The following is a 24,863-nucleotide window of genomic DNA, read 5'->3' as shown; positions in this document are numbered from 1 at the left end:
ACTCTGTCAATTCTTCTGCACTCCATCCATCTTTCAATGTATGTAAATGAATCTCTGACCTACAAATTTTTAAAATCCCATTATGCAATATTTGTTTGTCTTCCATTGTTAATCATTCGTTTTTTTCCAACTTCAGTGCAAATTCATCCCACCTCCTTAAACCTACCTCCTCCTAACTCCTTCACTGTTATACCCTCACCTTTCCCCTCCCATCTCCCCCCCCCCATCCTAGCATGTCTCCACTGTCCTCTGACTTACTGACAGTTCCCCAATCTGTATGGTTTACAAATGTCTCACATTCTAATTCAGCACACTGCTCAATATCTCTATCATGCTCTCTCTTTCGTCTCATCACATCTCCCCTCTTCCCATCCCCTCAAATGTTGTTCCACCCCCTCAAATGTTGTTCCTCCCCCTGGCCACTCCCATCTCCACAATACCTCTCCCCACCATTCCCTTCTCACTCCTCCTATATGGCTATGCCTGTTCTCATCGTCTCCCCTCTCCTTCAAAGCTATCCTCTCACCCCTCCCTCACAAACCAACCACATCCTCCCTCTTCAAAGCAAACTTCTCTCTCTTCCCCCTCCAAGTTTCCCCCTTACCTTTCTCAAATCTCCCTCTACACCTTTCTCCCTCAATTCTTGCCCCTCACCCTTCTCCCTAAATTCTTCCCCTCACCCTTCTCCCTAAATTCTCCCCCTCACCCTTCCCTTTCAAATCTCACCCCTCACTCCCGCTTCTCAAAGCTGCCCTCTTCTCATCGACAAAGCTACTTCCTTCCCCCAACCTCTCTCTTCCAGCTCATTCCTCCACCTCTTCCAATCTCCTACTTGCCTCTCTCTTTTTTCTGCCCACTGCTACTCATCCCTTCACCACCTAGCTCTTTGTTCTCCTCCCCATCCGACATTCTCCCCTCGTCCCCGAGCTCTTCTACAAACTGTCATCAACTCTCACTACTTCCACCTCTCCTCCCTCACACTACCCTCCCTCTCCCCTCTTATGTGCACAAAGCTTCCTCTTCTCCCTCTTCCTTAACAAAGTGGACTTCAAACATTCGGGGCCTTCGCTCTAACCTGACTGATCTCTCCATACAGGTTGCCACTGACAAACCAGACACAATCTGCTGAACAGAAACTTCCCCCCTTCTTTAAGACGTCTCTGACTCCCAAGTATCTCTCCCTGGTTACTTCCTCCTCCGGTTTGACAGACCTGAGCCTCGTGCTGGTGGAGGAGTTGCTCTCTTCATCAGACTCTATTTCTCACTTTCCATGCACTGCCCTCACTCCCCACACCCCCAGGAATACTTGTGGCTACAGCTTCCCCTCCACTCGCACTTCTTGTTTATCTGTGCGTTGTACCATGTACTAAACAGTGATGACTCCATTTACACCTCGCTCACCGAAAACATGGACCAACTTCTATCATCTCATCCAAACTTTCTCTCTTCCTCATATGCGGTGACTTCAATTGCCACCGTGCCAGTTGGCTGGGTGTGGGTACCTCTCTTACCTGTCATGGCACTTCAGCAAAGGACTTCTGCAACTCATTAGGACTGACTCAATCTGTCAACTTCCCGACCCAGATCTCAGCCAGTGGTACTCCATCTCTTCTGGATCTGATTTTGACCAATTTCCCAGAAAATATCTACCCTTCTTCTTTTGCTCCATTCGGTTCATCAGACCATATGCTTGTTAAAGCATTCATCTCTCTGGCTGTTATTAGAGAACCACTTCAGTGCCGACAGGTCTGCCACTTCACTCAGGCCAACAGAAGGGGTCTCAACCAGCAGCCATCAAACGTCTCGACTGGTCGGTCTCCCATTTCGACTCTCACCGACATCAACTCATCCTGGGAATTCTTTCAAAGAAATATTCTCTCTCTCTCTCTCTCTCTCTCTCTCTCTCTCTCTCTCTCTCTCTCTCTCTCTCTCTCTCTCTCTCTCTCTCTCTCTCTCTCTCTCTCTCTCTCTCTCTCTCTCTCTCTCTCTCTCTCTCTCTCTCTCTGATTTACCCCATCTCGTCTTCAGTTGTCCTACCCTTCCTCCTGCCCATGGTTCACTGAAAATTTTTTTAAAAGAAAAATTGATCAAACATTTGGAAGATGTCTTCAAATCCTGACAAATCTTATACTCTCACTCTCCGAAAGAACCGCACGGCAAACCCTTCCATCTTCTTTTTTCATCCTCTTGAGAAAGTTCAGTCACTCATACTCCTGGGTCTCATATCAGCCATAACCTTTCTTGGGTGATCCACAATTGAAAGTTGGCCTCCAAGTCAGCCGCCAACTGGGCATCCTCCGCCGTGCAAAGTCCTTCCTTGGCATACCTGAACTCCAATCCACCTACAATGCTTTTTTTTCTCTGGGCTGGCACCCCTGCCTCACATCTGGCTCAGCTTGATGCCATGGAAACCAAGGCCTTCAAAAATCTTGGAATATCCTGTGATTAAGCTGAATCTATGGGTCTATGACTTCTTCATCACCACCAGGTTGGTGGTCTCTCTTGTCTTCTTCCATCTCATTTCTGGTCTTGTATCCTCTGCCCTCTCTATGCTTTGTCCCCCCCCCCTCAGTAGCTGTAAAGCACATGTGATCCACCATTAACCCCCTTCTAGTACAATTCCCAAAATCCAGAATTATAATCCTCTTTTCAACTGCCTGTGGAACCAATTTACACATTCTCTTCAATCCCATTCTTCCCTCCAGGCCTTCAAGACAGCTGTTCACCACCATCTCAGGTCATCCCCTATTAAAAACCCTGATCTTTTCTCCACCCCTGAAACCACACCAGCTCACACCCCCCAAAACAATTGCTGATGTTTCCATCCTGTGCACCCCTTGCGTTCTTCCCTATACCCCTCATTGTCACCCACATCCCTTATTTGTCCCCCTCCATTTTCAATGTCGGCCCTGCTGTTGGCATTTCTCCCTTCTCTTTCTTTTGTTCCTTTTGTTATGTTGCATTATGATCAGTTCTGTGTTCTCGCGTTTCCATGAACCTTTACACGATACACAAAAAGAGAGAAGTGACACAAGGTAAGCCCTTTGCTGTTTCAAACCCTACATGGGTTCCTCCACAGCTGCAGACATTCACAAGTAGCACACATGACAATACCAATGCTCCACGACCACCCCCCCCCCAATCTCAGCTGGAAAACTCAAACAATATATATTCTAATGTAGAGTTGCCAGAATTATTACCCTGGCCGAGTGCATGGAATGAGAGTGTGAGCACACTTCTGTGACGTCACATTTTCCTCAGTAATTTTAAATTTGTTCTGACAATAAAAGCGATAAATCACCTCATTTGTTTAATCCATCGATGCTTAACAAAGTTCCTTCGTAAAACGATGAAAGCCGCAGCTATGACTCTCCTATCGGTGATTAATCTCCGGTACGAAAACTGCACCGTCTTTATAAATCTCCGCCAGCCATATTGTACGATAATGTCGAACCAGAGCCCAGCGTTGTCATGCCAACGTGACGTCACACTTCCGAACTCAGCTCTGCTCTGAAGAGGATCAAACAATCGCGCGCCAAAGCGCTGCCTGAAGGCGAAAGTGAAGCTCTGAAACGGCCGCTAATGGGGACGGTCTATTTATTACGTACGCGCTGATGGGAATAAATAGTGTGAAATGAAAAAAAAAAAAAGAGAGAAAAAGTGAAGTTTATGAAGAAGCACGAGTAATGTTATTCATGTTATTTAATGTGAAGCTCATGATGTTATTTATGCGCAAGGTGAGGCGGGACTATGACGTATTTATCCTGTGTGATGACGTCATGCGGAGCTTTTTCTTCCCACAGCTCCTCACACACGTTTATCCACATTCCACGCCCTCCCCCGTGCTTCTCCGGGCACGGCAGGAAGGGAGAGGTGACGCTTCGTCAGCGGAGGCGACACTTCAGAAGAGGTGAGGTTGGCGCGGACTGTTAGGTCGAGGGGAACGACTTCCGCAGGGAATCGAGGATACGAGACCCGGAGCGAGCGTCGAACGAGGGGTTCCGAGGGCGGGATTTCGTGGGATGCACAACAAAAATCGTTGCGTCCATCGCCGGTTGGAAAAGCAACGGCGACTTGTCGCGCCATCCATGGGAGTCACCGTCTTGTTGCTCGAATAGTACAGAATTGCTCACGTTGGATTTTCTTACACAATTTTTTTTTAACGATATCGACACGACTCGGGCGCTTAACTCGAAATTTCGGAATTTCTCGGCTGTTCACGGCATTTATATATATTTACAATTTAATCGATTCATGAAATGTCATCACGAATCGAATGGAAATGACGTAATCGATTTGATCGTTTTTGGCGGTGCATTCATTGAGAGCGCTGTTTCGTACGCTGCCATTTTTTTATTTCGGTGCAGGAAAAGTACTTTTAAAGCAAGATTCGTGGCTGGTGTCGAAGTCGCTTAAAATGACGAAACTTAATTATGCACATTGCACAAACACACCCGAGGAGAAGATCGAAACCGATTGCGGAACGACCATCGCAACGGCGCCGCGACGGATGTGCGACGATGTGGCCACGCCCACTCGCGGTAGCTCCGCCCAGCTCCGTGGAACGGAGGAAATGTCTCCATTTACAGTCCGTTGTCCTCACGATCTCAAACTGCGGAAATTGTGCGCGTAGAAAACAATAACATCAACAAAACAAGCTCAAATGAGCTAAGATCCTCGTCGTCTTAATGATGACATCATAAAAACGGATATGACGTCATTGTGATGTATCAGGTTTGCGATAAATTATCTGTGCTAATGCCCTGCTTGAATCCCGCAAACAAAATTCAAACAGCTTGCCGAGTTTCGGAGATAATGGTATCGGCGATTTCCATTATCGGCGATATTATGACGTCAACTTTTTTTCTCGGAAGAATTTCCAAAATCGGAGATGGTTACTGTCTGCGCGTGGGCTTTCTGCATATACATGGCAAGTTTCACAAATATCCGATGAAAACTCTGGGTTGTGAAACAAAAAATGTCAAAGAATAGGAATGACGTCATAAAATTGATATGACGTCATAGTGATGTATCATATGTGCGGTAATTCATCTCTGCTAATGCCCTGTTCGATTCCCGCAAACAGAATTCAAAAAGCTTGCCGAGTTTCGGAGATAATTTTTTAGGCGATTTCCATTAGCGGAGATATTTTGACGTCATAACGTTTTTTTTCTAGCAGGAATTTTCAAAATCGGAGATGGTTACTGTCTGCGCAGGGTATTATTACATGTATATGCCAAGTTTCAGGAAGTTTCAATGACAACTGTAGGCTGTGAAACAAAAAAGTCCACAAGAAGAAGATGAAGAACAACAACGTGAGGAAGACTTAGAGATCCTCCACGAGGACCTAAAAAAGTCCACAAGAAGAAGATGAGGAACAACAACGTGAGTAAGACTTAGAGATCCTCCACGAGGACCTAAAAATTGATTTCTGTTAACAATTAAAATTTTTTTTTTAACCTGGATGTCCGTTAACTTCATCAAACCAATTGCTGTCTCGACCATCTGTTCTCGAAAAGCTTCCACATCAACTAGTGCAATTTGGGAATAACCACCAGTTCTCTTCTTCTATGGTTTTCAATCTTGGAGTATTTGGTGGACGTTAAAGACCCCGCAGTGTCCTTCGCAAAGAGTAGGCGAGCTCTCTCCGGCATCTCGGTTAAATTCCAAATTCCTGTCCCTCACTACTGCTGCGAAGGCAATGGCAAACTACCCAGTCAGTAGAACCCTCACTCAGGAAGCTGCTTCAGTGGCACAGACGCTCTGTGAAGAGTGTGGTACGAGAGGGGTAGATGGACCTCTCATCAGGAGAAACACTTTTTGTGATCGATGTCCTTTTTTCGACACTTTTTTTTCAGATATGCTTTTCATCTGTGGAACTCGCTGCCTTTTATTATCCACATCTAGCCTCATCAGTTTAGGTTTTGGAAAGTTATCTCAAAGATCCATAATCATGACGAGAGTGGGAATAGAGTCAAACAAGCGGCTCGGTGAAAACAGAAAGTAGAGATAACTGACAGTTCAAAACTACCTATTTGGCACGTCGAGCGATGGTCAACCAAAGCCAATATTGCACTTCTGGGTGTTCTCCACAGTTTCTTTGTCCCACTTCAACATTTCCTTGGGACCAAAGACGTGTCCTTGTGGCAGTCAAGTTTCTCCCTTTTGTGTGGCCCCCTAAATGTGTTAAAACTGAAAGAAAAAAACCGAAGAAGAGAAAATACCAAGCAGCTGCACACATTGGTTGTAGTCTTTTAAATTGGGAAATCGATTATTATCAAGTTGCTCGTTGCCCGCACGGGATTCTAAACGGGGTAGGGATGGAGTCGGCAAAAATGCATATGGCATCTTCTGTCATCGAGCCGGCAAGCTGGGAGCAATAATTCACAGTTATCACCACATATGATGCAATTTAAATGCTCTAATGGCAGCATCAGCAGTCACGTGGTGTCTCGAGCGGTGCCCCACCTCCCATGGACCGGTCTCCTGAATGCAGTGACTAGTCCATGGTATGGCTGGGCTCGTGGAGACTGGTCCCTCAGATAAGACTATGTCTCAGAAGGGAGTCCCCTGTTGACACGGGTCTTACTCCCCTCCCCCATAATATATCCACGGTGCTTGCAACTCACTGCGTGTGGCATGGCCTTCTCAGGGGACTCTGTGGGGGTCGATGACGGGCATTCCTTTTGCAATGTCAGACTCCTGACCTGGGTTGGCCTTACCGTACATGGTTAATCGTTTGGTCGTTGCATGCTAGACGCCGCCGGCTCGGCAATCTCAGTGAGCACCGTGCCCCACACTCTTCCAGGCAGATGGTCTTGCCCGCCATGCCAGTTGTGCAGATCCGATGGACTGGATGTGGGTGCTGGGTCGGCGTTTATCACAGGGGAGCACAAGTGAACCAATATTGGGATGGTATGCCTGGGTTTGCTTAATTGTTAGGGTGGTGGGCTTGGGATCCCAGGGTCCTGAGTTTAAATCCCACCTGATCTTTGAACTAATACCAGGTGGGGTTGACTCAGCCTGTCATCCTTCTCAGGTCGCCAAAATGAGTATCAGCTTCCTGGGATGATTGAGCCATTTCAGTATCCTGTGTCAGAGTAGTGACCCATCCAGGATTGTACCCAATAGCCCAGGAGACTGCTTTAGCAGCACCGACGCTTTGTACAGAGTACGGTCCCGATGGATGGATGGATGGATTGGATGGTTCATGGTCCCAAACTGCTGTGGACATTCACTCTGGTGATCTGGAGTTTCAGTCGATCACCTCTGCGCCATGGTGGTCAATACCTGACATGCGGTGGAGTGTGTCGGAGGAGGGCGGGGGGGGGGGAGTGGAGGACAACGGGTCAGGGCGGTTAAACCCTGGCAGGGGATGTGTCGAGCCGGCGCCAACCCTTCCCCACGGCTCCACCTCGGTGCTCCATTTCAAACTTTTTTTGTTTGATATATGTAGTTTTTTGATGCCTGGGGTCCATAATTATAAATCTGTCATGGTGTCAAAGCCAGTGACCAATTGTAAATTAATAGGTTACCTGATGTACTGTGATGGGTTTTAGTTTAGGTGGGCAAGGTGCAATGGCTGCGAGTCTGTGGTGCCTGAAACCACTTGGGTCGGTTGTTGCTACAGACGTCTCAGACATGGAGTGTGTCCATTATTCTATCACTTTGGTCTAAATTTCAGTATAGTCTCTCCATGACACCACAAAGTGTTGACCTCTTGAAGCCAGTCTACCATTTACATCAACATAGTGCACAAATGGCTGAAACGTTTTGGTTCCATAATATTCGTTACTTAGGGTTCTTCTAATCTAATGAAGATTACGTTATGTTTACATTTGATGGCTTTGTATCTGCATTTTTGCTTCCCATCTCTGTTTCCATGTGCATATATCATCCTAGAAACTTGTGTTGTCGTGCATGCCGGGTACTTGTCTATTGTGCCAAGGGTCTTGTGCACATGTACGCCACACTAGGTTAGGTTGAAAAATGTTTAAAGATGCAGAGAATAAACAAACCTTTATTCCCTCTGATGTTGAGAGTGATACACCAAGGATATCAGTTAGGAACCTAATATTTTATGTAATTGCAGCCTAATGTTACAGAAATACATGACGTGATCCACACGATTGAGGACCTGAAAGTGTGCACCACCATGTTGCAGGCACAAATTCATTCTTCGCAGCACGCTCTCCGACGCAGAGTGCAGCATTTCTTGGGGAAATATTGCGGATTATGTCACTGGTTATTGCTGCCTTCCTTGTCCTGAAATATAAGCCGTGAGCTTGTTGCACTAGACGTCTCAGAGATCTATTCGGGCTTGCTTCCGTTCCTTCCCGCACTTCATCCACTTTCTCTGGTGTAACAACACTTGGCTGGCACATGTGCTTTTTGACTTTCACGCAGCCTGTTTCTCTGAACTGCTTCACCAGTTTCCATAATCACTGATTCTGAAGGTTTCGTACGACCAACAAAGTGATTTTTAAATGCAATTTGACATTCCCTAAAGGATGCATTCTTGATGTACAGTTCGACGAGAAACACGCGTTCTTCCAAAGTGAGCGCCGTGGCGTGACTGAGTGAAAACCGTTAAACATCACTGCTGGGTCACGTGATAAATCACATGATACCTGATAACTCTCAGAATCATGTCACGTCTTTCTGTACCATTAGGTTCCTAAAGGATATGGTTTTCAGTGTATGGGAATTATTCATGGTTCTCGAATAAAAATCGCCTTGTATGTACCTGTTGGCAGCATTTCTATTTTAAAAAAACACCAACTTCCGCTTGAAAATGCTTGTACAAGAAACAGCAGGACATTTGCATTATTTTTATCATCTAAGATTCCGATTGCACAATCAAAATAAGAAAATAAATTATTTATTTTACATTTTCAAACTAAAGAGTTCATAGAACACCTTACCCCACAGTTTTGCTGAAAATGAAATGGGAACGGTCTTTTCCACTCTTGCTTTGTGTTTCCGAGCACGATCCGGAATCGTTTTGTTTGTGAGCTTTGAATAACCGGCACGATGGTAACCATACTCCTCGGCGCCGCCGTATTTGTCTGATTGCTGTATCTCACCGTCACTCTGCCCTCAGGGCACATGTTTTTTTTTGTTTTTTTTTTCTTTTTCTTCTGAGAATTGCTTAACGGAAGGTTTATGAAAGTGCCAAGAAGGTGATTTGTGTTCTACAGTGTTTAAGTAAATAATCGAATTTAAATAAAACAAAGGTTTTAAATTATTTCAACAGTATACCGCCATTGATGCACCATATTTTATACCACCTTATCAAACACGTAACATTCATTCCTTGTTCCTGTTGTTTGTGTCCTTTATGATGTCTTTAAAAACAGTAAGTTTCCTGTTTCAGATTATTTTCCATTTTGTTTGATTGCCAGGCAGGCAGACAGAGTGGGAAAAAATACCTCACTCCTCTCTGCGCATGCGTGATCGGGATGAGATTTCGTGCAATTTGCCAATTTCAGAGCCAAAGTACAGCTAAACGACTAGTTTGTGTTCAGATTAATGTTCCGAATCATGTTTCGCAGTGTTCAAAATGTATGATGGAATAAAGTAGTTCCTCGATCAAAGATTGATGTTTGCAGACAGATAGAGCTAACCAAATGCTAAACCCCACTCTTCGCTTCTCATGCGATAGGTAAGAACCAGATTTCTCACAGGCAGAAGATGTATACATACCACTTGGAATTAAAAATGAGACTACTGATGATACCAATAGATTTGTTGATGCAATTGACAACTTTGACCAAAATGAAGAAACTGTTGTTCTTCCCTCTATTAGGGGTGCGGTCTGATGGCACCAAGCTTCTACCCTGCTTTGACCACAATACTTCTCCACCTCTCTGTCCTCAGCAAACTCGCCCCACTCTCCAACCATCCTACTTTACGGATATCCCTCCTCACACAAGCCTTCAATCTCAACCACAGTTTACCTCTTTTCCTTCTACCTTGCTCACTCAACATATCCGCTCTCTTTGCCATTCTCTCTTGCCCCATTCACACCAAGTGTCCAGCCCATCTCAGTTGACGTTTCACCAATCTCCCCATTAAGCTCATCTGCACACCAATCTCCTCCCTCAGTTCATCCATCCTCCTCCTATCCATCCTCTTTCACTCCCACATTCCTCCTGACCCAGTTATTTTTGCAAGCCTGCAGCCACTGTTGTCTCTCTGTCAGTGCCACCGTATCCAGACCGTAAAGGTTTATGCATAAACTCTTGATGGGAAACCTACAATATGCCATGGCCATCATGTTATATCAAAGGTGTAAAATCCCAGATGATGAAACACATATTCCACTTCCTGGAAATAAAGCAATAGGTGTTTCAGGATGTATGAAAGAACACCATAGACATGCTATTCCACACAAGAGACCAGAACCACCACCTGCGCCATTCATTCCCAATCTAGATAAGGCCTCAGATATGGGACATTTTCACAAAAGCGGGTCAGGTAACGGTAAAGAACAAACTAAAAAATCAACTTTCTTTGATATTCTCGAAATAGTGCTTGAACCCCTTATAAGGCCTAGAAAAATGTTCAAATTATGTCAGCAACGCAGGATCACCGTAAGGCCTCTGCACTGACTGGGCAATATATGCTTGATAAAAATTCTCGGACAGTCTTTACCGTTACCTGACCCGCTTTTGTGAAAATGTCCCATATCATCTTAGAAAGCATGTCCAAAGGTTTTATTTGGGAGCTATCACAATTTATTAGTCGGGATACCCTCACCATTCCAGCATGGATTGGCTTCAACGCTTGGACATCGTTTGCCAACGTACCCAATTGCAACCATTAGATGTCTTGCCTTCATATACAGTACATGTCCCATCAGCAGATCTGGCTATAATATATACGACTCTATTGACGTGAGTGGATATGTTAGAGAAGCTTGGTCGAGCTCACATTCTTGCCAGGTATACCTGGCTATCGACTGCAAAGCGCAACAAATACTTTGGAGCAAACCTCTTACTTACGGGAAAGGCAACAATGTGACTGGGGGGCACGTATCTTCCGATGACATTAATTGCCAGTATAGGCAGGTTGTTTGGAGATGGTGACCTTCTACAGTTACATTGACAGATGTGTTTGCAGATGCGACAGCCCATCTCATGCTTCAAGGCAAACAACTTAGTAAGGCTGTCAGAGGAATCAAACTAGTACTGGAAGCCTTGTCCTACCTCGATATTACGTCTGAAAAGAAATGGTTTTGCAGACGGGGCTTAAGGCCTAGTCACACCTTGACGTTTGAGCCAGCTTATGCCGATTTTTGAAAAATTTGTCTAAAACACTGGCGCACGTCCAATACGTTATAGGTAAGTTTTGGAAACTTTGAGAGCACGCTGAAAAACACTGCCATACGTCGTAGTACACTGGCTTTCATCGTTGTACTTTGCGGTTGTCCTCAAATTTTAGCATGCTTGAAATTTTACGACTTCTGCCAGCGTATGACTCACAAGTTCCGCAACGCTGGCCATAAGTTTTAGGTACGTTATGCGATCGTTGACACACGTTACTTGTAAGTTACTCATAAGTCGAAACACGTCGAGGTAATGTTTAGCGTCAGTGTTCCAGACTCCCTGCTTTTTTATTTTTATTTTTTTGTTTTTTTTTTCTTCGGTATGACGGTGATGTTGACACTTCGATTTCTAGTGCAGTTATAATATAATATAATTAATAGGCTGCCGCTCAACGATTTAAATCATAACCGCACTTGAAATCGAAGTGTCAACATCACCGTCATGCCGAAGAAAAAAAAAAACCCATGGAGTCTGGAACACTGATGGGTTCCTCCTGTGTGAACCCCATTCTTAGGTCATCTCTACATCTCAGTCGAGATGACCTAATAAAGCCAGTCTCGAAGTCTGTCCGCCCGTCCGTCCGTCCACAATCAAACCGAGTGGAGACAAATAACCAATGGTGGAATGGATAGAGGTCGATGAGACATGCACAACGATATAACTTTCAAGGTCGTCCAAGGTCGAGGTCAAGGTCATGAGGCTGTCAAAGTTGCGAAAATCGTCAATTTCAAATCGTATCTCCTCCCTCATTTATCAAGAGAGATCAAATGCTATTAGTGATTCAGATACTATGGACTATTATCTAGAACATCACGAGCCATTTTTTTGAAATTTGCTCTCGTTCCGATTTTATAGTTTTTATCCGCCTCGTGCTGCGCCGGAGACCTCAACATGGTCTCCCGTGCTGATTTTAACTTCAAATTCAAATATGCTTCCACCTTTCGCTCTGCATAAGGTTGATCAACACTGAAATAAAGCGAATTCCACCTGAAATTCACTTTTAATGAGGGAAATGCATCGAATGCGTTGGGTGGGTGGGTGTGGGTGCCGAGATGCTGCAGATTCTGGCAGGCACGGGATGAAGCCTAGAATTGTCTCCTCGAGGGAATGCTTACTGTTGGGGTCTGGGAGATTAATGTTTACATTTTTGAGGGTTTTAGAACACGCTTTTCAGGTCTCTGTAAATATTCCGGAGCAAAAGAGACGTTTTATAATTGTATAAAAAAAATATCGTCTGCCACGTCACGGCTCGTCACGTGACACCACGCGTGAGAACAGACGCGTCGTTGAGTCACGTAAAGATTTTGTGTGTGCGCGCTGACATCATCGCGCTCCTCTACTCCGTGGCCGAGATACGACTTGATCGACACTGAAATAAAGCGAATTCGACCTGAAATTCACATTTCTATTATAGATGCCCCTAATTTGATTTTGCTTCTGTCGACCTCTGGCAGAGATGACCGGCACTCCCACTCGGGGGTATTTTTATATACCAATTCCCCTAAACGCTGCCAATACGCCATTATATGGTAGTTGTAAGTTAGAAACACGTTCACTTAGTTCTTTGGTCGTCTGGAAGACGTCAATCAAATACGTCTACATACGTCAATGTGCATTGGAAATACGTAAGGAATTGGTTCAAACCACGTTACTCATAAGTTAGAAATAACTTTCAGGTACACAAGACATTAGCGCGACGTATTTCGACTTATGAGTAGCTTACAAGTAACTTGTCGACGTGTGCCAACGTTCGCATATCGTGCGTACAACTTATTCCCATCACATGCAGAACGTGTGAGGCATACGGCAAGTACGTCGTAAAATTTTTAACACGTTTAAAATTACAAGACGTACTCCACTTACTACGACGTATGATAGCGTACTTTAGCGTTCTATTCACGTATACCAAACTTACCCATACCGTATTCGACGTGCGCCAGTATTTTAGACGCATTTTTCAGAGGTCGGCATACGCTGGCAAGATCGCCAAGGTGTGACTGTGATGTTGACACTTCCATTTCTCCGGCGGTTATGATTTGAATCGTTGTGTGGCAGCCTTTTAATAGGCTACGCCACGTGATTGTCGGCAATACGTGCAGCATGCTATGCATATGTTAGACTATCGTTGGGCATAGGTTGTGAACGCCGCCAACAGGCTAAGCATTCGTTGGTATAAGTTATCTATAAGACAACGAAACGCTCTGTGTCCGTTACTAATATGTTATGCATACAACCAACTCGTTATGAATACGTCCGAATCTTTAAAAAAAACATTAAAAGTTCAACGTAAGCCAGCGTTTTTCCTACATTTTGATACGTTGCTATTGCTGGCTGAAACGTCAAGGTGTGACTGGGCCTTTACCATGGATTGATACCAACACTGACCAAGATCTGTTCAGGACTTGCAGCACATTTGAGCAAAGGACAAGCACTTCAGTGTTGATACAATTGACCATCTAGATTCTAGACACTTCAAGAGTGGCAGAAGCATTGCAGCAATTTCAAGCCACTGGCAGATCACAGTCTGCAACATTATTTTTCCACCTGGCTTAGTTACCCCCTCCTTTGAAGAGGTTTCCTTGTTTCAGGACAAGGCGAAGGTTCTACCAGTTTTTCCTCTTCTTCTTTTTCTTTGTAGCCCTACACAGGGCTCTCAGCCCTGCTTAAGGTGAATTTCATTTGAAAAAAATTCACTTTCTGGAACAGCTTAATGGAACAACTCGGACTACTGAGAGCCGAGCATGATGCGGTTTTGACCTTCACCTCACTGCTGCTTGTACAACAATTCCATATTTCTTTGTCAGTGAGAGGAACAACTATGCTGCATATATACCTGTGTATGTGGCTGAGATGACACAGCTGGAGTCTGAACAACATGATACCTGGAGAGATTTTCACAACAGATGGTTCATTGCTCATCAAAATATCAGTTTAACTGTTCCAACTGACCAGGCACTGGAGCAGGTGGCAAAGCATGAATCTAAAGGTCATGTGGTTGTCATTGGTTTCTATTTATGCACAGGAGTTCTACTCTATTGGCTTTTGACAAGGCTTGTCACATCGGCCATGGAGCTCATGATCACACATCATCCCAAGCTAAAATACACGAGGAACCAAGAAGCACTAGGCGAGCAAGAGATGCTTCTTACGTAGAGAGGATTGTCATTGCTCTTGATAACAAGAACCAGAATTATTTTGATTTGGAGACTGTGCTGAGTTCTCTTGTCAACATTGTAATTGGAAAGGCTGCAAGATAAGAGGTAGAAGACTGCTTGACAGCACTGAAGGAAACTGCAAAATCATAAAAGGTTGTTGTAACAAAGGAAATCAACCAGCTTTTAGGATACTCTGCCAAGATCCATGACAAAAACATTCGCAGATATTCATAAACCTTTGCTCTCCGACAAGCAGAAGAAGTGGTTGGCATCAGCTCACATGTCCTAAAAAAAACCTGCTCTGCTGCTCTTGCACATCCTCTGATTGCCTTAGGTCATCTTCCATCTACTTGGAAGTCAGCCAACATCACTGCATTGCATAAATATTGTGTAAAAACTGATCCCCCGAACTACAGACCTATCAGCTTCCTTTCAATCATCAGCAAGATCATGGTATTCATCATCGCAATCGACAACAAATTATTCCTCTTCTCAAATGGCCTGATCTCTGACCATCAGTTTGGATTCAGACCAGGTCACTCTACCTTTGACGTGCTGCTTCTGCTCTCCCAACAATGGATGAAGGTCCTCCTCAATTTCAGACAAGAGATCAGAGCCGTCTCTGTAGATATATGTCGAGCATTCGATACAGGCTGGCATCCCACCCTGCTGTCAAAACTCTCTGCCTTATGCCATCAAAGGCCAACTCTACACTTGGCTTACTGACTTCCTCCATTCTCGTAACCAACATGTGGCTCTCAATGGAATCCTTTCATCTCCTGTCCTTGTCAAGGCTGGAATGCCACAAGGAAGTGTTCTGGGCGCAGTCCCATTCCTAATCTTCAACGATCTTTCAGACTCTGCAAAATTCTCTTCATATATTTGATGATGACGACTCCATCCTCTGTTGTAATATCCCCAATCCTTAAGATAAGCAGGCAGCAGTCTCTTCCCTCTCTGCAGACATTGATAAAATCGCAAGCTGGTCAACCACTCGGAATATGTCTTTCAATCTTGAGAAATCTCACACACACAGTCTCTCTCCGAATAGACCATCTGACAAATCTTCCGATTTACTTTCTTTACAACCATCTTAAAAACGTTCATTCACTCAAACTTTTGGGCCTCGCTGTCAGCCATAATCTTTTTTTTTTGTGTGTCAAATCACACCTCAAAGTTGGCTTTAAAAGTCATTCAAACCATCTGGTCATGCAAAGTTGTGTCTTCTGGATGGCATGCAATGTCCTTCCTTGGCACACGTGAACTATTATCCAGCTCCAAGGCCTTCATCCGCAGGTTGATAGAGTACTGCTCTCCCCTTTGGACTGGTGCTCCTGCCTCACATCTTGCTCAGCTTAACGCCGTGGAAACTAAGGCTTTCAAGATCATTGGAATCTCTCACGATAAAGCTGAGTCTATGGGCTAATCACTTTCACATTGCACACAGGTCAGTGGTCTCTCTGTCTTCTTCCATCTCCTTTCTGGTCTTGCACCTTGTGCTCTTTCCTTGCTTTGTACCCCTCCAGGTTTCTGCAGGGTGCATATGCTCTGCCAACAACCCCCTGCTGGTGAAACTACCTAAATCCAGAATCACTGCTCACCTCCACTCATTCGTTCCTCTTTTCTCCTGCCTGTAGAATCATTTTCCACATTCTCTTCAATCTCATCCTTCCCTCCAGGTTTTCAACACAGCTGTTCACCACCATCTCAGATCATTCCCCATCCAAAACCATGATCTTTCCTACCCCATTAACTCTCCCCAAGCCCACCTCCTTCCAGCACTCTTGTTTTTCTTTCCTGAAAGTTTGGTTCTGTATCCATCTTGTCCATCCCCTCGTCCTCATTCTTCCTCACATCCCTTATTTTCAGTCTCTCTCCATTTTGTCCCTCAACCCAGCTGTTCGTTTTGTTCTTTTGCATCCTGATCCATTCATTGTTCTAACACCTCCATGAGCGAGTAATGATAATTGGTTATGTGGGTAGTCATGGAAGCAGGTCTGTAGAATACTCCTGCCACCAAATGAAATGCCCACAACCATCCTTTTTGAGCAGTTTAAATTATTTATTTTCAAGAACAATCGTGTTCTGTTTTATTCTACCGTGTGATGCGGTAGTTCCTCCTTAAATGAGGCTCTTTTGGGTTTTGGCCACAATATTATTAACTTGGTAGTTTTGTTTTTGTTGTAAGAGTTGAGGCCTTTTCTGAAATTTTCATTATTTTGAAGCTATTGATTCAGTGATGAACTTCCATGACACCATCCATCTATCTTCAACTATTCAGAATGTTTTTATATGCAATTTGATTTAAGAAATAATAATAGTAACTTCAACTTTCCAACCAATGAACCCACGTAATTTTCGCAGCATCCAAATGTTTTGCCCTATTATGATGATAAATCACTGTGTTTTGTCACCATATATTTGTGAGGTACTGTCATAGCATACCACAAATTATTTTCACAGGATCAAGATGATGATCCCGGTGGGAGAGTTCAAACACTTCACAGAGACCAAGCCTGCGTTCCGTGTGCTCAAACCGTGGTGGGACGTCTTCACGGACTACCTGACCATTGCCATGCTAATGGTTGGGATGTTTGGCTGCACGCTGCAGGTCCGAAGTACAACATAGCTCAGGCCAGGAAAATACATTTTGTGCAAGAAGTGTTTGTTTTTTTTCATGCACTCCTTCCCAACTTACGAGCGCAGCTACATTTACCTCTTTCCTTAGCATATCTTGAATTATCGATTTATATCTGACACAGAATGCCTGTGCTCATATTAATTGTCTTATGGAACCCAGCTGCAGTTGTCTTTTCATTGATAAACTATGCTGAGCTTTCTTTCGTCATTGTTGTCTCCTTGTACAGTGGCCTACAAAAGTATTCACCCCCATCCAAAGTTTTCACATTTTGATGCCACCTGAGCTCGTTTCATGATACTTTCAAATCAAAGTTAATATACAGTCTTCACAAACAACTCCAAAGTGATAAAGCTAGAAAATGCTGATAAAATGTGAATAATTTGTATTAACAGAGAAAATCAGATGATTCTCAGTTGTATAAATATTCAAACCCTTTGCCTAATTAACCATAAATTACTTCAAGAGCAAATTATTTGTTTGAAAGGTTAAAAAAATAAGTGCAATAGGTTTCACCTGTATGTAATCAGTGATTGAACTCAAAAATTAAACTCCCCCACTTATTTAAGGAGTTTTAATGTGCAACTCACTTGGTCTACCAACAATAGGGTGGTCCAAAATCAGCAAAAAAAAAATTAAAAAAATTCAGATGTTGTTTCCACAAGCCTTAAATTATTCCACTATGATTCAATAACGCGCATAAAAAAATTTACGTTGATCGGAGGTGATTTAGAGGTCGCCCCATATGACGACTTTTAGTTTCAAGAGTTGGTTAAATTAGGGTATGGTCAGGTACTATTACGGGTACTTCTGGATGTCCGAGGTGGAAATGAGTGTATTTTCAAACTCTATGGGGTCGATTTACTCAAAGAAATGACTGCACCGACATTGAATTCACTACCATTTCGAAAATATCACCTAAAACAAGATTTATCATTACTGGAGTTGAGTAACTAATCCTACTCATTTCGATATTTTCTCATCTATAATTAATTTGTTGTCCATCTAAACATTTCTTAGAGTAAATCGACCCAACCGAGTTCGAAAATACAGTCCATTTTCACCGAGGAAGTTCAGAAGTGTACTGATTTACATCTCACCATACCCTAATTTTTCAATCAATGGAATTACAAACTATTAGAATATTTAGTCTCATTTACCAAATACCACTATCATCACTGCCTCTATTGCTGTCTCCACTCCCGCCTGAACTTATTTCTAGCCGGCCCAACATCCAGTGTTTTAGATTTAATGATCCACGAAAAATATGTTCGTTATTTATTTAGTTATTATTATATTAAATTAGGGTATGGTGAGATGCGAATCCGTACACTTCTGAACTTCCTCGGTGAAAATGGACTGCATTTTCGAACTCGGTGAGGTCGATTTACTCTAAGAAATGTTTAGACGGACAATAAATTAATTATAGATTAGAAAATATCGAAATGAGTAGGATTAGTTACTCAACTCCAGTAATGATAAATCTTGTTTTAGGTCATATTTTCGAAATGGTAGTGAATTCAATGTCGGTGCAGTCATTTGGTAGAGTAAATCGACCCCATAGAGTTCGAAAATGCACTCCAGTTCCACCTCGGACATCAAGAAGTACCCGTAATCGTACCTGACCATACCCTAATTTAACCAACTCATGAAACTAAAAGTCGTCATATGGGGCGACCTCTAAATCACCTCTGATCAAGCTAAAAAAAATTTATGCGTGTTATTGGATCATATTAGAATAATTTTAAGCTTGTGGAGCAACATTCAATTTTTTTTCGACTTTTTTGGACCACCCTAACCAACAAGGCAAACATGAAGACCAAGGAGCTTTCCAAAGAATTCAGACATAAAGTGGTGGAGAAGCACCGTTCAGGAGAGGGTTATAAGAAGAATTCAAAGTCACTCATTATATCCCTTTGAGTACGGTAAAATCTACCCATGAAGAATAATTGAAAATCGTATCATACCACCCAGACTCGACCCAGATCAGGTCGCCTTTCCAAACTCGGTAGCTGGGGAAGCAGGAAACTGGTTCAGGATGTCACTGTAAATCCAACAGTGACTTTGAAAGATCTGCAAGGCTCGATGTCCAAGATTGGGGTCAGTGTTTATCGATCAACAATATCTCATTCCCTTCACAAAGCTGGCTTCCATGGACAAGTGGCAAGAAAGAAGCCATGACTGAAAAAGACGTATCTAAAAGCTCATATGGAGTTTGTGGAAAAGCATCTTAATGTTACTGCAGGTATGTGGAGAAACGTTTTGTGGTCAGACGAGACAATATTTGAACCTTTTGGTATAAAGTCAAAGCGTTACATCTGGCGCAAGCCAAACACTGCATATTTCATCATGAAATCAGCTGATTTTCATTAGCAGGGACTGGAAAGCTTGTCAGGATAGAAGGGACAATGGAAGGTGCAAAGTACATGAGAATCCTTGATGAAAACCTGTTTGAGTCAGCCCTGAATCTGAAACTGGGGAGGAGAGTCACATTTCAGCAGGACAATGATCTGAACCACAAAGCTAAAGCCACACTGGAGTGGCTGAATAAGAAGGAAATAAATGTTCTTGAGTGGCCCAGTCAAAGTCCTGACTTAAAACCAATTTAACATTTATGGCACGACTTGAAGATTGCAGTCCATCGACGATCCCCATCAAACTTGGCAGAACTAGAGCAATTTTCATGTGAAGAATGGGCAAAGATTTCACCGTCTCACTGTGTAAAGCTGGTGGAGTCCTACCAAAAAATACTCATAGCAGTCATTGCTGCAAAAGGTTTTTCCGAGAAGTACTGACCAAAGGGGCTGAATATTTTTACAACCAGTGAATTTTGATCTGTACATGTTTTTTGAAGGTATTCCTGACATGTGACCTCCTTCAACTATAAGTGTTTAGTTTGATTTCTTCAGTTATGAATACAAAAGTACTTTTGAAAAATTGTTTCTACATTATTCGTAATTATGCCTGGTGTTAGCTTCATGGTTAGGGTGATGGGCTTGGGATCCTCGGATCCTGAGTTCAAATACCACTTGGCTGTTGAATTAATATCAGGTCGGGTTAACTCTGCCTGTCATCCTTCTGAGGTCGGCAAAATGAGTGCAGGCTTGCTGGTATCCTGTTTCGGAGTGGCGACCTGTCCAGGATTGTGTCCAATAGCCAAGGAGATTGCTTGGGCTGCACCAACGCTCTGCACAGAGTATGGGCCCGATGGATGGATGGATTCGCCATTCATCTAAATGTGGCATGATTGGTAGGGGGTGAATACTTTTCAGCCATTGTAGTTGCCTCCTCTTTGTCTCTATTTTTCCCTTTCTGCATCACACATTTCTTTTCTAGCTTTTTTCATGAGTTGAAAACAAGTTATCAGTGGTTTCAGTAACTTCTTGAATTTGATTTTTTGTTGTTGTTGTTGTTGTTGGTGTTGTTAAAAAATATGCTTGATCAGATTATTAACACAATGTTGTTGTTCTTCCCACACAGGTAACGCAGGACAAGATACTCTGCTTGCCAAAAGTTAATGCTCAAAGCACACCTTTTCAATCCTTCCCAAGAGCTCAACCCCACAACAATATAAGCATCACAGCATTGGTGCTGCAGGGCAGATCGACAGCATATAAAAATAAGACGCCGATAAAAACGCAGGGTGTAAAGACCAACATGGACTACCAACAGTATAACTATGTGAACCAAGTTTGTTACGAAGGTGCTTTACATTGGTACGCAAAGTATTTCCCCTATTTGGCCATGATCCACAGCCTGGTGTTTATAATGTGCAGCAACTTCTGGTTCAAGTTTCCGGGAACTAGTTCAAAGCTAGAGCATTTCATTTCAGTTCTTGTTAAGTGCTTTGAGTCTCCGTGGACAACCCGTGCACTCTCCGAGACGGTGTCTGGAGAAACTGTAGTGGACGGTGGCAAGGACGAGCAGGAACAGCCTTGCCCAGGTAGTGTGACCGGCACAGGGACAACGGGCCCTGGTGAAGGCTCCATTTCAAAATCTCAATCGGTGAAGTCCATATCGGAGAAAGGCCTATTTGGTAAGGCAAGCATCAGTGTGTTGGACAAGCAAGAGGGTGAGCAAGCCAAGGCACTCTTTGAAAAGGTGAAGAAGTTTCGTTTGCACGTAGAAGAGGGTGACATCCTGTACACTATGTATGTCCGGCAAACAGTCCTCAAGCTCCTGAAATTTGTGGTGATAGTTGCTTATAGTGGGCGCTTCATGTCTGAGGTTCGCTTCACTGTACACTGCCACCTAGACGTACGACATGTAACTGGATACTCAGATTTTCTGTGCAATCATGCCATGGCACACTTTTTCTCAAAGCTCTCTGCCTGCTATGTTGCCTTTGTGCTCGTGTATGGGATGGTGGGCCTGTACTCGCTTTATTGGCTGTTTAGACGGTCACTCAAAGAGTACTCGTTTGAGTATGTGCGACAGGAGACATCCATTGGAGACATTCCAGATGTCCGCAATGACTTTGCTTTCATGTTGCACCTTCTTGACCAGTATGACCCTCTTTATTCCAAGCGCTTTGCTGTTTTTCTTTCTGAAGTGAGTGAGAACAAACTAACACAGCTAAACCTGAACCATGAGTGGACCATAGAGAAACTACGCAAAAGGCTTGCGCATAACCCGGATGGGCGCATGGAGCTGCACTTATTTATGCTTCCCGGTCTACCTGATGGTGTGTTTGAGCTTCTGGAGATTGAATCTCTCCGTTTGGAGCTCATCCCTGACTTGACTATCCCATTGGCAACGGCACAGCTTGCAAACCTGGTAGAGTTAAGTCTGCAAGGATGTCCACGCATCAAAGTTCAGACATCTGCCCTCACATTCCTCAGGGATGTTTTGCGAATATTACGGCTGCGATTTTCTGACCCACGTGATCTCCCCGTCTGGGTCTACAGCCTTAGGAACCTGGAAGAACTGTACCTCATGTCAGATTCGACAGGAGAGGGAGGGCGAGCTTTCACATTGGAGCCTTTAAGAGAGCTGAAGCGGCTAAGGGTACTGTTTATCAAGGGCAGCATGAGCAAGCTCCCAGCTAGTGTAAGTGATGTCGCTGGGCATCTGCAGAAACTGACGGTGGAAAATGAAGGTACGCGGCTTGTCGTGCTGAACAGCCTCAAGAAGTTGGCATGTCTTGCGGAGCTTGAGCTTGTGCGTTGTGACTTGGAACGCATCCCACATGCCGTCTTCAGCCTGGGAAATCTTCAAGAGTTGGAATTGAGAGAGAATGCTCTTCGCTCTATTGAAGAGATACTGAGTCTTCAGCACCTTCGCAAACTCACTTCACTTAAGTTGTGGAACAACCATATTGCAAGCATCCCTGAGCACGTGCGACGCCTGCAACAGTTGGAACGGCTGTACCTATCGCGGAACCGTATTACAGTGCTGCCATCACAGCTGTTCAATTGCACCAAATTGCGTGTTCTTGATCTTGCACACAATGAGATCCGCATCGTGCCACCTGACGTTGGTGTTTTACAGAACCTTATCCATTTATCACTCACAGGCAACAAGCTAGAAATACTCCCAGATGAGGTTTTCTTTTGCCGACGGCTAAAGACCCTTCGGCTTGGGGGTAATGGGCTGACCACACTGTCTGCAAAAGTAATGCAACTGTCACAACTGTCACTACTTGAGCTTCGAGGAAACCCACTGGAAGCTCTGCCAATAGAACTGGCCTCCTGTGCTAGCCTCCGACGTGCAGGCTTGCTCGTCGAAAACGAGATTTACGAGACTCTGCCCCACGAGGTACGAAGTGCACTTGGTTCTGCAGACTAGCATTGATATCTTGGCATGCTGTTGAACTTTCCGATGACATTACCAATGATCTCATGAAGAATGTTTTTTTTGAGTTGATCTTTAAAAAAAGAAGTAAATATTCAACTGAATAGCGATTATCACTTTTACTTCCTTGAAATGGTTTGGATTTGGGTTCAGATAATCCGTGAGCCTCAACTTTATATTTAAAAACAGACAAATGAATGAATACGAGATGAGAGTTTGGATTGATTTTGATGCTTAGTTCAGACAAATTGAGCTTGCATCTCTCATTTAGTTTAAACTTTGGCACTCGGAAAGCAACAACCAGGTCCACAGTCTTTCATGCCTTTTGATTTTACACGTAAGGTTCATGTGAAAGACAATGTGATGGTCTTACCCCAAAAGCTTATTGTACAGACAATATGGAATGCTGCATTGTGTGTGGACTTGTGTTGTCATCACCGGTTGCCACCTTTCATATTGAATGGTAAGGGGTGGCAAGTTGCCTGAGCTCTGTCCGAATACCTTAGTTGAAGACACTTGGATCATAAAGGATCGTGATCTATCTACTTCAGATATTTGTAAAACTGAAAACATAAATTGTTAAACCGTCAGCTTTGTATTATGTTGGCACCATCATTGTTTCACAGTTTATAATCTGAAACCTTTGGATAAAACCAGGTTTGCTTGAATGTTCATCCAAACCATGCTAATTAACTATGCCAGTGTTCATCCAGATTTGAAGGATCATGGATAAGGAAGTGTTGCCAAACGGACTTGCAAATGCAGTTTAATAAATGGTTTCATTTAAGGTCAATTTCCGAAAGCTGTTAAAACGGTACTTGTGTTATTGTAGACCGGAGACAAACTGCACATACTTCCGATCTCAAAGCACCTTGCACTTTCTCATGTGTTTTACTTTATTTTTGTTTTACCTGTTTTTTTTTTTAATCATTGCACCTCAACTGCACTTTGTTAAAAGAAGAGAAAAAGAAAAGAAAAGCCAATGCTTCCACAATTACATTGTTTTGTTTTTCACTGGTTGATGTGTATAAATGTACATAATTGTCATTGCAAATAATGAGAAAAAAAATTGAATAAAAAAAGAATGCCATCTACTTCCGTGGTGTGTGCACGTGAAACTGCAGTGAACCACTTCAACAAATTGTTGGAGTCTGTGAACAAAGAATTCAAATATGACGTCATTATTTCATCACTATTACACAAAACACTTCAATGCACTTAACAAGATGACCGATGGAGGTGGAATTTGAACCTGCACATGGAGAACACCATGGATAATTGAACACCTTAATAATCCGGCTCCCAATCTAATGATGCATATTGTTCTCAACCTAAAGGCCCGGTCACACTTTGACGTTTTAGCCAGCTATGGCAACGTATTAAAATGTATGTAAAACGCTGGCTTGCGTTGAACTTTTGATGTTTTTTTTAAAGATTCGGACGTATTCATAGCGACTTGGTTTTGTGTATAACGCATTGGTAACGGACACAGAACGTTTCGTTGTGTTATAGATAACTTATACCAACGAATGCTGAACCTGTTGTCGGCCTACACAACCGATGCCCAACGATAGTCTAACTTAGGCATAGCGCGTTGCACGCATCGCCGACGATGTCGTGACGTAGCTTATTAAAAGGCTGACGCACAACGATTCGAATCATAACTGCCATAGAAATGGAAGTGTCAACATCGCGGTCACACCTTGGCGATCTTGCCAGCATATGCCGACCTAAGAAAAATGTGTCTAAAACGTTGGGGCACATCAAATACGGTATGAGTAAGTTTGGTATACGTGAGTAGAACGCTAAAGCACGCTATCATACGTCATAGTAAGTAGAGTACGTCAAGAAATTTTAAACATGTTCAAAATTTTACGACGTACTCGGCGTATGACACACATTCCGCATGCGATGGGGATAAGTTTTACACACGATATGTGGACGCTT

At 43.5% G+C, this 24,863-nt stretch overlaps 1 protein-coding gene across 3 annotated transcripts; it reads left to right on the top strand.

Annotated features, from left to right (window-relative positions):
• Positions 1 to 3,753: 3,753 nt before the first annotated feature.
• LOC147035248 (volume-regulated anion channel subunit LRRC8C-like) lies at positions 3,754 to 24,010 on the top strand. 3 transcript variants are annotated; one of them, XM_085895937.1, is made up of 3 exons: positions 3,754 to 3,910; positions 16,949 to 17,096; positions 20,604 to 24,010. In XM_085895937.1, the coding sequence occupies exons 1-3, from the start codon at positions 3,780 to 3,782 to the stop codon at positions 22,908 to 22,910; spliced, it is 2,586 nt and encodes an 861-aa protein (XP_085752063.1). In that variant the 5' UTR covers positions 3,754 to 3,779; the 3' UTR covers positions 22,911 to 24,010. The 3 variants fall into 3 exon arrangements, with proteins under 3 accessions (XP_085752063.1, XP_085752072.1, XP_085752083.1); XM_085895946.1 differs by lacking the exon at positions 3,754 to 3,910 and adding an exon at positions 3,917 to 5,385; XM_085895957.1 differs by lacking the exons at positions 3,754 to 3,910; positions 16,949 to 17,096 and adding an exon at positions 18,737 to 20,373.
• Positions 24,011 to 24,863: the final 853 nt, after the last annotated feature.

The sequence above is a fragment of the Eptatretus burgeri genome, chromosome 1 (genome assembly GCF_056783735.1).
Source record: "Eptatretus burgeri isolate ZD-2024b chromosome 1, Ebu_testis_v1, whole genome shotgun sequence".
Lineage (NCBI taxonomy): Eukaryota > Metazoa > Chordata > Myxini > Myxiniformes > Myxinidae > Eptatretus > Eptatretus burgeri.
The sequence above is the reverse complement of the archived record's forward strand: the minus strand, read 5'-3'. Positions and strand labels throughout refer to the sequence as shown.

Bases quoted from the DNA above. Each gene is read 5' to 3' on its own strand.
- LOC147035248 (XM_085895937.1), top strand. From the start codon at position 3,780: ATGCGGAGCTTTTTCTTCCCACAGCTCCTCACACACGTTTATCCACAT. The intron at 3,911-16,948 runs GTGAGGTTGGCG...TTATTTTCACAG, and splicing joins GAGGCGACACTTCAGAAGAG to GATCAAGATGATGATCCCGG. The intron at 17,097-20,603 runs GTCCGAAGTACA...CTTCCCACACAG, and splicing joins TGTTTGGCTGCACGCTGCAG to GTAACGCAGGACAAGATACT.